The 13,306-nt window shown below is 44.6% G+C and overlaps 1 protein-coding gene across 1 annotated transcript in view; it reads right to left on the bottom strand.

Moving 5' to 3' along the window:
• DSCAM (DS cell adhesion molecule) overlaps positions 1–13,306 on the bottom strand; it is an 823,896-nt gene that overhangs the window by 57,685 nt on the left and 752,905 nt on the right. Inside the window, exons 22-26 of the mRNA XM_043875189.1 lie at positions 11,132–11,249; positions 9,111–9,274; positions 7,355–7,453; positions 2,001–2,189; positions 85–375 (exon numbers count right to left, since the gene is read on the bottom strand). Of these exons, the coding sequence (XP_043731124.1) occupies positions 85–375; positions 2,001–2,189; positions 7,355–7,453; positions 9,111–9,274; positions 11,132–11,249 (861 nt within the window). The remainder of the gene's footprint in view (positions 1–84; positions 376–2,000; positions 2,190–7,354; positions 7,454–9,110; positions 9,275–11,131; positions 11,250–13,306) is intronic.

The raw sequence follows: 13,306 nt of genomic DNA, 5'->3' as shown, positions 1-13,306 counted from the left end.
CCGAGGATGGATGTCGAATGGGAGAGGGACAGTGAGCTTGTGCACATGTCCCGAGACGCAGGCGGGAGGCCGGGGCCAGCTTACTGCCATCGTAGTTGAGCGTGGCGAAGTTGGTCTGCTTCTCTGCACAGCCCGCGCTGTTGCACACCCTCATCTGCAGCTCGTACCACGTGGCCTCCTGCAGGTCGTACAGGATGTAGGACTTGGAGAGGGAGGTTCGCTGGGCCGTGGTCCAGACCGTGGTCCCGAAGGGTCTGTACTCGAGTGTGAAGGAGGTGATGGGGCAGCCGCCGTCATTCCAGCCAATGAGGTTGAGCCGCACACGCGTGGTATTGATGCTAGCAAAGAGCTCCTGCTCCTTTGAGAACTGAGGCTCTGTGGAGAGGGGACAGGGGGCCAGGTCACGGGGCTTGTGCGTGAAGGTCACCAAGGTCATCCTGCACTGCCCTTGGACTGCTTCCCCGCAGGCGAGGGGCTCAGTCCAAGTCTGGGTCACAGGCTGCTTGCTACCTGCCCACTCTTTACCAGGATCTTATGAACCAACAGGCTGTCCCAGCCAAGATAACCTAGGAGTGAAAGGGAGCATTGGGCGGGTAGCGGTTATCTTTGTGAATCTTAGATATCCCTGAAGAACAATTCTGTTCTCAGGTATGTGTTTCTTTGAGTGCTTTTTTTTTTTTTTAAAGTTTGTTTTATTTGGTGGACAACACTTAGGATGTAAGCCCAGGACACAGCCTCTCAGGTAGCTTTGAGGGATTCCTCTTCCTTGAGTAGTTTTGAAGGAACCTCTGTGATGTGCTGGGCTGATGTGTCCATTCATGGACCTGACCCAGGAGAAGGCAGACTTGGACGTGGGAAGTACCCACAGCACCCTTGCTGTCCAAGCGCCTCGTACTGGAGCCCAAGGACCCGATGGGTGTGTTTCTGCAGAAGTCAGCACTTCATCTTCTGAGCCCTGGTGTGTGTTATGCAAAACTCAGCACTGCATCCAAATGACACCCTCGCCTGAGGATGTCTGGCTCGCCTGTAATGTGGTCCATGTCACTTGATGAGAGTCGCAGGAGGAAACCTGCAAAGACCCCCCTCTTCACCTCCTCATCTACACTCATGTGCAGCGCCATCCCGCCCTCCCGCTGCTGTTTTCGGGCTGCACATGTCACCTCTGAACATCACTGCCCTGGGGTTCACCTCCCTGAAGGTCCACCTTTCAGAGGAAAAACCAGCTCACGCTGAAGGTTAACAGTCAACCCCAGTGACTTCTAATCTAGAAAGCAGAGTCTATGAGGCAATGTGACAGTTATAAATAGAAGGGAGGGGGTGACAAGGAAGAAGGTCACCCTAGGAGAAGGTGAGAGGGCAAAGGTCACATTTCATGGCTAGTCAGCCTGGGAACTGGGTAGCACTGTTGGCACCAAAGGCCTTGATTTTCAAATGACACTTCTTTTTTAAAAAACATACTTATTTTTATTGAAATATAGTTAATGTACAATGTTGTATTGGTTTCAAGTATAGAGCAAAGTGATTCAGTTATACATATGTGTGTGTGTGTGTGTGTGTGTGTGTAATATATATATATACTTTTCAGATTCTTTTCCCTTTTAGGTCATTACAAAATAGTGAGTACAGTTCCCTGTGCTATACAGTAGGTCCTTGTTGATGATCTGTTTTATACACAGTAGTGTGTATCTGTTAATTCCAAACTCCCAATTTAGTCCTCCTCTCCACTTTTCTCCTTTGGGGATTACAAGCTTATTTTTTATGTCTGTGGACACTCTTCTTTTAAACTGCCAATGAAATAATTTAAAAAAGAGAATCAGACTATTTTGTAAAGACCAGCCATCTCTCTCAATATGCTGAAACACTGCCAGACCCATTCAGGGATAACAACATTCAAACTCACAGATCCATGATGCATCTTTTGTGACTCCAATCTGCTGCCCCGCCCCCCTCTTTGATCTGGAAGACAGAGGATCTCTAGAAACAACAGAAGTCTTTCGTACCTTTGCCCAATGTTTTCGCTTCTATGATCTCACTTATGCGCCCGGGTCCCACTCCGTTCTGTGCAGTGAGAGTGAACTTGTACCAAGTCCCACACTTCAGGTTTTCCAGGCGGTAGGAACGTTCGCTAGGGCTGATGGGAAAACTCCCCCATTGCTCACTGTTGTCCTCGGAGTACTGCAGTATATATCCTTCGGAAAAAAAGAGGCAATCACGGGAACGTTACTCGCTTACCCTCGAATGTTTGCACTGTGTGCAGGGTGAGTTCTCAGAACTGTATATCTTCAGAAGAGAATAATTGAGCTCCAGGACACTGAATCCCGGCTGGGAGAAGTGCTGTGATGACATATTGATTATGAGATATTTAGGCTACACCAGATGCTACAATGGTGGGAGTGCTGGAGAATGTAATGAAGTTAAAACCACATTCTGCCCGTTCTCTTTAAAAGGTGTAACTGGACACCCAATCTCTAAATATATGATCTTCAGAGCATATGTGCCCAATTCCTGAGAATGGGTGTCTCTGAAGCTGGGTTATTTTTATATATTATATATATTATGTGCATGCATGCTAAGCCGCTTCAGCTGTTTCTGACTCTCTCTGACGCTATGGACTATAGTTCATCAGGCTCCTCTGTCCATGGAATTCTCCAGGCAAGAGTACTGGAGTGGGTTGCCATATCCTCCTCCAGGGGATTTTTCCAACCCAGGGACTGAACCTGGGTCTCCTCCTGTATTATAGGCAGATTCGTTATGGTCTGAGCCACCAATGAAGCCCTCTTATATAAATATATGTTATATATTCTATGTATATATAAATATATATTATTTATTAAATATATATTTATATATATAATATTTTATAATATCCTCCTGGTGTTTCAAATGGTAAAGAATTCACCTTCAATGCAGCAGACCTGGATTCAGTTCCCGGGTCAGGAAGATCCCCTGGAAAAAATGAAGAGTAACCCACTCCAGTATTCCTGCCTGGAGAATCACATGGACAGAGGAGCCTGGTGGGCTACAGTCCTTGGAGACTCAGAGAGCCAGACGAGACTGAGCTACTAACACTGTCACACTTTCACATTATATATAATATACATTTGGTTTTATAGAGAACCGGAGTTTTGGAGAAGGGGTAAGCTATCCAAAGGGGTAGGACTCTCCTCAACTGGCTCTGCTCTGTCCACAATCACTGTGTCGGGCATTATCCACAGCCTGTTACTCACATAACCCTGCACATTAGTAATTAACATCTCCAGAGCACTGACCAAGACACTGAGGTCAGGAGAGGTTAGGTGATCACTCTTGGGTCTTACCAGCAGGATTCACATCCCACTGTCAGACTCTGAAGCCTGCACTCCTGGGCCCCTGTGGCCATGGAGCCAACCCCCACCCCTGTTACAGCCTTCCTCCCTGCCACCCCATCCACCTTCCTGGGGCAAAGATGTCCTGTCTGTTCTGTCCTTGTCTCCTAAGCATTCACACCCAGACAGCCCAGGACTAGCCTGCTTGATGCGTGGTGTCCTTATACCAGCATGCTGGCATCTTCTCTCCTGCCCATGGAACTCCATTTTAACACCAGTAAGAAAGCACTTCTCACGTCCACATCACAGAGCCTGCCAACCCCAAGCTGGCAGCAGCCAGTATTTTCCATGCGTCTCACATGAGGTCACCTATCTCTGACTCCTCCTTCTGTGGCCATGGTCAGCAACATCTCTACTGCTCCCTCCTTACCTGCCCTCTGGCCCCTGCAGCCTTGGGGCCCCTCCTCTTTCCCGAGCTTTGTTTTCCCCTCCATTCTCCTGATCTGCATTCAGCACTGGACAGGTGAGTGATGGATCTGGGTCTAGCTCCCACGGTCATCCTGACTTCACCACTCCTTGGTGCCCCAGGCATCATGGGGCTTGTGCTTTCCTTCTCATGTCCTCCATCTAAACCACTTCTAGGAAGCTTTTCTAACCATTGGCCATGGGAACCCCCATGTCAATGGCTTTGGCCACCACTGTATTTCAAGGATTTCTGGTCATCTTTGCTTGGAGACTCTTCATTACTGAAATTGGCTTCATCTCTAAGACCTTCCGGAGAAGGCAATGGCAACCCACTCCAGTACTCTTGCCTGGAAAATCCCATGGATGGAGGAGCCTGGTGGGCTGCAGTCCATGGGGTTGCTAGGAGTTGGACATGACTGAGCGACTTCACTTTCCCTTTTCACTTTCATGCATCGGAGAAGGAAATGGCAACCCACTCCAGTATTCTTGCCTGGAGAATTCCAGGGACGGGGGAGCCTGGTGGGCTGCTGTCTATGGAGTCGCACAGAGTTGGACACGACTGAAGCGACTTAGCAGCAGCAGCAGCAGCTAAGACCTTCCACTCCATGCCCTTCCTGTAATTCTTCTCCCATGAACTCACACTTCCTCTGTCCATAGGATTCTCCAGGCAAGCATACTGGAGTGGGTAGCCATCCTTTTCACCAGGGGATCTTCCCAACCCAGGGATTGAACCTGGGTCTTCTGCATTGCAGGCAGATTCTTTACCATCTGAGCCACCAGGGAAGCCCCTCCAGACCCAAAACTTTGTGTCATTTGAGCCTTGAGTCCTAGGGTTCCTCAGACTCCTCCACTGGTGCCCCATTTTTTAAAGGTTCTCCACCCAGCTTAGAACCTCTGGTAGACCATCTTAACCATAAGCCTGGTTTCACTCACTCTGGTGAGTCCTGGCCACACTTACCCTGCCGGTCACCAGCTTTGGGCAAGTCATTGGTCACCTCTTGGGCAAGTCATTAACCTGTGATGCCCGTGACCACTGCAATCTGTGCCATTTCTCTGCAGCTGGGGCCTTATTCCTCTGGGCAATGGCTTTGCTTCCCTATTAATGACTCCCTGTGCATTTCCTATGGCATCTGTTACAGATTTTACCCACGCTCCTCAAACCCACAAACACATCCTCTTCCCTAATCATCCAACTATTTTTAAAAATAATATCACTTTTTTCTTCCCTAAAACGGGGAAAGATCCTCCCCTTCGCCCAGTGGAACACTAATCAGTGTTTAATAATTGGCTCTTGAAAAAAGCAAAGCCCCTATGGGTAGCATTTTTTATTTGGGTGGTATGCACATATCCCTGACCTGGCTGTGATTACTGAGGGCAAAGCTGGGAAGAGGAGTGGCAACTTGCTATCATGAGCTGAAATGAGCTGGCTCCAGATGCCACTGGCCTTGCTCTAAAATGGCTCTGTATGTCCAGTTGTCTTTTCACCTTCCTCCTCTCTCAGAAGAAGGATGTCCTCTGCCTGAAGAAATCTATCCTCTAGCCTCTCCCAGCTGCTCTAGGACCCCTTTTGTCACTTACTCCTTAATCCCATGCACCTGCAGTTGCTCCTCTGGGTTCTCTCTCTCCGCTTGGTCCACATATTGCTCAGAATGTTCTCCCAACCCTACGGAGGCTGGAATCATCAGGCTAGCTCATTCCTTCAGTTTGTCTGACTCTTTGTGACCCCATGGACTGTAACCTGCCAGGCTCCTCTGTCTATGGGATTCTCCAGGCAAGAATACTGTCGTGGGTTGCCATTTCCTTCTCCAGAGGATCTTCTCAACCCAGGGATTGAACCCAGGTCTCCCACATTGCAGGCAGATTCTTTACCCTCTGAGCCACCAGGGAAGCCCCTTCCTTCCATTTAAATACCCTTATTCTTTTCTACTGATTGCAAAAGATTTGAGGAACTACGTCACTCCCATTTTTTAGTCCATTTTAAGAACAGTCGCTGTGGTTACTCAATTGAAGGAATGAGTAACTAAACAGAAGAAGCAGTGTTGACAACAAAGGAAGAAACACAATGTGGCCTCTTAGGGGAGAGACACCAAATTGGTTTATTCTTCCTTTACTGCTGTTGTTCAGTTGCTAAGTCATGTCCAGCTCTTTGTGACACCATAGACCGAAGCACGCCAGGTTTCTCTGTCCTTCACTCTCTCCTGGAGTTTACTCATACTCATGTTCTTTATTGGCATGTGTGAATATTTCACTCTGTGTGGATCACAATAAACTGTGGAAAATTCTTAAAGAGATGGGAATACCAGACCACCTGACTTGCCTCTTGAGAAATCTGTATGCAGGTCAGGAAGCAACAGTTAGAATTGGACACGGAACAACAGACTGGTTCCAAATAAGAAAAGGAGTACATCAAGGCTGTATATTGTCACCCTGCTTATTAACTTATATGCAGAGTACATCATGAGAAACCCTGGGCTGGAGGAAACACAAGCTGGAATAAAGAGTGTTGGGAGAAATATCAATAATCTCAGATATGCAGATGACACCACCCTTATGGCAGAACATGAAGAAGAACTAAAGAGTCTCTTGATGAAAGTGAAAAAGGAGAGTGAAAAAGTTGGCTTAAAGCTCAACATTCAGAAAACTAAGATCATGGCATCTGGTCCCATCACTTCATGGCAAATAGATGGGGAAACAGTGGAAACAGTCGCTGACTTTATTTTTCTGGGCTCCAAAATCACTGCAGATGGTGACAGCAGCCATGAAATTAAAAGACACTTACTTCTTGGAAAGAAAACTATGACCAACCTAGACAGCATATTAAAAAGCACAGACATTACTTTGCCAACAAAGGTCTGTCTAGTCAAGGCTATGGTTTTTCCAGTGGTCATGTATGGATGTGAAAGTTGGACTATAAAGAAAGCTGAGCACAGAAGAATTGATGCTTTTGAACTGTGGTGTTGGAGAAGACTCTTGAAAGTCCCTTGAACTGCAAGGAGATCCAACCAGTCCATCCAAAGGAGATCAGTCCTGGGTGTTCATTGAAAGGACTGATGTTGAAGCTGAAACTCCAATACTTTGGCCACCTGATATGGAGAGCTGACTCATTTGAAAAGACCCTGATGCTGGGAAAGATTGAGGGCAGGAGGAGAAGGGGACGACAGAGGATGAGATGGTTGGATGGCATCACTGACTCAATGGACATGGGTTTGGGTGTACTCCGGGAGTTGGTGATGGACAGGGAGGCCTGGAGTGCTGCAGTTCATGGGGTCACAAAGAGTCGGACATGACTGAGTGACTGAACTGAACTGAACTGAATATTTCACTCAGACTGGATGCATGGTAATGATTCTGTGAATGAATTTCCTTGGATGAAAGAGTGAGTGACAACAAATACTATAAAAATAGATGTGTGTTTGTGTGTGTGTGTGTGTGCGTGCGTGTAGGTAATGGAAGAATTCATTATATGATGAGTTTGGGGGAGAAACGAACTAACACATGACAATTACTTGATAAAAATGTGTCACTTATCAGCTTGTGGATAATGTCAATTAATCAACCATTGTGGGCAATCTCTTTCTTATTACCTCTTATAGAACTGCCTCCATTGTCCCCAGGGAGCCACGAGAGGGTGATGGAAGAAGAGGTGGTTTTTGAAACTGTGAGCCGAGGCTGATCTGGTGGAACTAGAGAGGAAGCAGTTTTTAGAAAACAAGAATTAGTTGTTCACATCTCCAGTCTTCTTTAACAGTCATTTACCAAATGGTTTTTAACAGCCATTTATTAAATAAGTGTTTCAGGTTGACAAAATATGCAATTCATGTCTGTCAAAATGTCTATTTAATTGATATCCTGGGCTAAAGAGCTAGAACAGAATGATTCTATTCTTTAAAGAAATTCAACCCCATTTCTACTTGGATTTATTTCCTCATTCCCTCGCCAATTCCTTGAGTATCTGAGTTGCTCATCACTCATTAAAACCTTCTGTGAACTTACTAAAGATATATGCATTATTTTACTCTGAATTTCAGCCATGATTCAAATGACAAAGACAAATGGCACCTACTTAGCTTTTCTGTTCTCAGCTATATGAAAGGGGGAGGGTATGTGTAGCTAGTGAGAAAAAACTGCAAAAATTTCCAGTATTTGACCCACCCTTCCAAGAGGCAACACACACACACACACATATACACACACATTCTCCACTGAAATCATAGGTGCGCCACTGAGTGGCAGTACACACACTTGAATTGTCACATAAGGTTCAAAGAATAAATGCTTCTTATCAATGAGCCTTAGTAATGTTTTGGATTAGCTCTCTGGACAGAAATACTGAAGAAATTTGCAGTAAGGTTATCAAAATCATATAGAAAGTTTCTCATAAAATGTCCTCTTTTCCTCTGAGAGAAGCCTGGTATTAACCCAAAGCCATGAAAAATAGATTCATCTCTTTAGAGTTATAATATAGTGTCTATCTCCGAAAAATGCCCTGAAATTCTCCCGACTTCAAGTTACTTGAAATTCCATGTCAATTTTACATTATTTTAAAAAAATAGATAGTTCTCTTTCCCTTCCCTCACACTGAGGGCAATATTTGTTTTATTTTTTATCAAACCTTCTGTGATTTATTAGTATGATAACATAACTTAGTGTGATTAATTTAATGTGACAATATTGTAAATGCTGTATTAATTATTAATGTGATAACACATCTGGAAAAGTACACACTTAGATTTTTCTACTCATAAAATATCACTGTGCATTCAAATTTGAACCCAATCAGTGGCCATTTGGGATTTTATGCATGTTTTTAATTCAACAGTCTTAAATTTGTCATGTACTTTTGGAGTATGAAGTCAAGGAAAAAATTACATGCACTGTATTAAATACACAATTAAACATGAATGCCCTATAGAGTTTCAGTTAGTGTCCTTATAATATACAATGCATATGACTAGTGAGTTAATTAACATTCATAAAGCGTCTCAATTTGGAATTATTTCTTGCTGGTATTTTCTGGGTGACACTTATATACATGCGGAGTAAATCGTGCAATTAGGATGTTATTAGGAAGGGCTTTTTCAGGGATGCACACATAAAGACAGACGAGACTAGGCTCTCATATGAAAATATGTAAACAGTGTTAGCTCTCAGGTTATGAATGCTGTGTATTTACTTTGATTTGTTTAATTCTAATCTCCAAAATGAACATCTATGCTTTTGTTATACGAAAGTAGCAATTAGCTCTTTACAAAGGCTGATTTTTAAATTTGCTCACTTTCACTCTTTGCACATAGGCATACATACAAAAAGTAGCATTAAGAAGAGCCCCAGACGTGGTACCTTGTACTTGTAAATTTAAGATAATTTCATCCGACCCCCAGTTGTTATTGGCGATGCAGCTGTAATAGCCAGAGTCCTCTGCCTTCACCGTGCGGATGACAAAGCTGCCATTGCTGAAGACGCTTCTCCGCCCATCAATCGTTACCAGGCTGGGTGTCCCGTTACTACCTCACAGGAAGAAAAAGGCGCAGATTAAAGAAATTACAATCTAAGTTAGCTGAGGTTGGGGAAAAGCACAAACACTCTCCGAAGTAGACAACCCATTCAGAATATTATATTAAGTAAGAACTAAACCATGATTATATGATGAAAACAGTCACACAGCTGAGTTTGATTATTTGTACAAAATTCTGTGTTGAAGTGAAGTTTGTGTGGAGGTCTGTGTGGCTTCTGGCTCCTGACATAGGTCAATGCTTGTCATATCCCAAAGGGGATTGCTTCTGTGGGCAGATATACCATTTTGACCAGATCATATTGGGACAATTAAGTTTCGGGGTGGCTTGTAGATTCATGGAAAATTGCAGTTGTTAATGATTGTGGCATCAGAAATGAACTGCGGTGTGTCAAGAGTGTGATGAGCCAACCCTGGAATAAAAAGAGCTCCCTTGGTGGTGTCATAGCTTGGCCACAGGGAGAGGGGATTGTCCAGTCATCTAGGGCCATCCCCACATCTGGTGGATGCCACTTAACCTTGGGAGCTTATTATTTCCTTAACTGACATTAAAAGAGATGAGAAAGTGGTCACTGAGGAAGGCATGGCAATCCACTCCAGTGTTCTTGCCTGGAGAATCCCATGGACTGAGGAGCCTGGTAGGTTATAGTCCATGGGGCTGCAAAGAGTCAGACATGATTCAGTGACTTAGCACACACATACCAAGACTATCATTTCAATAGTTTGTCTTTGAAGTGCCTTTGTTTGAAAATAGGGACTCTTCTCAATCTCAAATCTCAAATCTCCAGGTTCATCAGTGAATGCTCAGCTCTTTGTTTATATCTTAATTTCTTCCTCTGAATAAAGTACTTTAAAAAGTTAACATGAATGGAATCTCTTTCATCCACTTTCTCCCTTCCATCTCAGCTGTTATTATTTCAATAATTCCTACTGAGCATGGAAAACCAGGTTTTACGTTAGCAAAGTCCTCATGTATTCCATAAAGAAGGCAATAGGACTATAAAGAAGGCTGAGTGCTGAAGAATTGATGCTTTTGAACTGTGGTGTTGGAGAAGACCCTTGAGAGTCCCTTGGACAGTAAGGAGATCCAACCAGTCAATCCTAAAGGAAATCAGTCCTGAATATTCATTGGAAGGACTGATGCTGAAGCTGAAGCTCTAGTACTTTGGCTACCTGATGGGAAGAACTGACTCACTGGAAAAAGCCTTGATGCTAGGAAAGCCTGAGGGAAGGAGAAGGGGGCGACAGAAGATTAGATGGTTGGATGGCATCACCAACTCAATGGACATGAGTTTGAGCAAACTCTGTGAGATAGTGAAGGACAGGAAAGCACGGCATGCTACAGTCTGTGGGGTTGCAGAGTCTGACATGACTTAGCAACTGAACAACAACAACAATGTATTCCGTTTCTTAAAGCTATTTCTCAGAGCATTTCAGTTAGGGTTGGTTGGCCCATCATCTTGGAAGGAGAAGAGATAAGTGTAAGTCTCAAGTCTCCTTGGGTATGTTCATCATCTCAGATACATAGGAGATTTTCATGATAATGTACAGAAAACTTACACAGAAATTATTCAGCTGGCTAAACTATTTTCCTCGGAAGCATTGTCATGAACTTAAAGCTAAGAATTTTAAGAGAACTGACATGATAGGTCAGATCCTTTTAGTCCTAAAGCTGAGATTCTGCCCCCATCAACCTCAACCAGCTTCCTCTCTATTGCAGAAGACTGGGTAGTTTTCCTGGAGCTTTCATGAGTGTAAATCTACAACTTTATACCATGAGACCCAGTGCAGTGTGTCCGAAGCACTCTCCTAGAGCTGTGTTGAGGGCATACATTGGGTTACTGGTTACCTGTCTTTCATCCACTTTACGGCAGGAGAGGGGTCCCCAACAGCTTTACAAGGCAAGGCAATGTCTTTCATCCAGGGAGTAGTCACCGTGCCACTGAAGGTCAGGATTCGCGCGGGAGCTGGACCACCAAACAGAGCAGAAATGCAGTGACTCTACAGATTTGTCCACAGAGGCCAAGGTGACCTTCCCTAAACCAGCGACATCCCCCAAAGGCGAGTGCAGCCCTGCTAACCAATGTCACACCTCTCAACACTATTCCTTGTATGAGGTTGTGTCTAAGGGATTTTCACTGTATGAACATATGAACTGCTGAAAATCCCTACTGTAGTATTTTCTCCCCTTGTACTGACTAGACACGGGGATCCCAAATTAAATACGTGGGACTTCATAAGCCTAGCAGCTCCAAGCTGTGCTTTCTGTGAGCCCAATTATATTTCGAAGCACTTTATTAAGCAATTTATCTCAACACCCCAAACTGCACATTAAAATATACTTTTAATACCTGAGAGAAGAGACAAAACAAAACATAAAACCCCAAGACAGGAAAAGGTAAAACTGGAATGACTTCTATTTATCAGTTTTGTGGTACTTTCCTGACTTTTTAAAATCACCTTGATCTTCAGCATGAACGTTAAGGGAAATAAACTGGTCCAGAGCGACCTCTCTTGAAGTACCAATATTTGCTTGGGATAGCGATTCTGATGCTGGAACAAAAGCTTCTCCTGGGGACATCAGGCACTGGGACAGTCCCAAAGTGGCCAAAGAACATGAGGGTGGGGGGAGGGAAATGCCCAGGGCATCCCTGTTTGCAGGGGCCTCCTTGGATACCAGAGGGGCCCTGTACTGACAGGTTCCTAGCATCATCTTCTTGGGTGAGACACAAAAGCTGGCAGAGGCACCAAGAGATGAGTCCTCCAGAGGCAAAATGATCTGCTTGGCCTCTGCCATACCCTGGGACCCTGGTTTCCGGGATGCTCCCTCCAGAAGGTCAGTCCATCTAGATGCACAGACAAGAAGCCTGTAGGCAGAAGCTGCTCCAATCTGATTCTAGACTCAAAAAGATGGGGCCAGTGTTGGGACCCTTGCACCATTTTGGACTTGAGGGTTGCAATTGACCAATGGACATGGGGGACAGGCTCCTTAGCAAAGTACTGGAATTCGAGGAAAGGTGTCATTCCTGGAGCCAACTCAACAGGAGTCATCCTGGTCTAGAACACAAGTCATTATGAACTAGCAGACAACTCTGACTTTTGTTGTTTTTTGAGCACTGGAGTCCAGAGCAGAGAGTAAGGAAGTGTCAGTGGGTTCAGAGGCAGAGTCTATTTTATGCAGCAAATGTTACAGAAAAACCCACCCACGTGCTTGAAGCAACATGCCCTGCCCGCAAAGGAAACCGCAGCTCTTCCTCCTGAGAGGAGTGTCTTCGGAGGTGGCCCAGCGAGGAGACCCTTTCACTGTGGAATGCTCTATCATTAATTGACATTTCTGATTTTCCATCATGGGAACAAAAATATCCTGGGCAGGTGGCATTGGATTTCTGACACTGGAAGGCTGGCCCCTATCATACCTTTCAGACCATCCTTTTATATGATGAGGAGTGTTCATGCAGCAAAATGGGGGTTGATGAGGGAAATTCAGCTAGAAGTGGGGCTTTTAAGCTTTCTAATAGCCCCCTCCCCCTGTAAAAAAATACATTTTACATTGAATTCCAGAAGCTGCACACGTTATGTGTGTGTGAATGAAAACAAAGTTCTACACATGAATGCTCACTGTGTCATGCATTCTGATATTTTCTACTTTTTTTTTTCAAGCCTAGTCTAGATTCCTTGACTCTATTCCATTCTGTTTCAATTCAGTTCTTTAATACGCTGACTCTAACTCCTAAAATTCTTTCCAGGACTTAGGAGTGCTTTTTCACCAGCGTTTTGCGAAAGCACTGGCTAAAACCACTTCATCTTCAAGCCCAACACCCCTGGTTTCTAGAATTAATGCCTGTTCGTGGTAGTTGGCATGTATAGGGTCACACTGTGAAATTCTAAGACTAAGAAAACTGGAGCAGGCAAGAGAATCATATAGAATCTTTGGTGAAAAAAATGCAGATTCCTCCTCTGGCTCTGTGATTCAGCGGATCTCAGGTGTGCTCTAGGAGGCCGGCTTTGAATGAGAACCTCAGGT

The sequence above is a fragment of the Cervus elaphus genome, chromosome 19 (assembly GCF_910594005.1).
Source record: "Cervus elaphus chromosome 19, mCerEla1.1, whole genome shotgun sequence".
Classification (NCBI taxonomy): Eukaryota; Metazoa; Chordata; class Mammalia; order Artiodactyla; family Cervidae; genus Cervus; species Cervus elaphus.
This window is presented reverse-complemented; position numbering and strand designations above follow the sequence as displayed.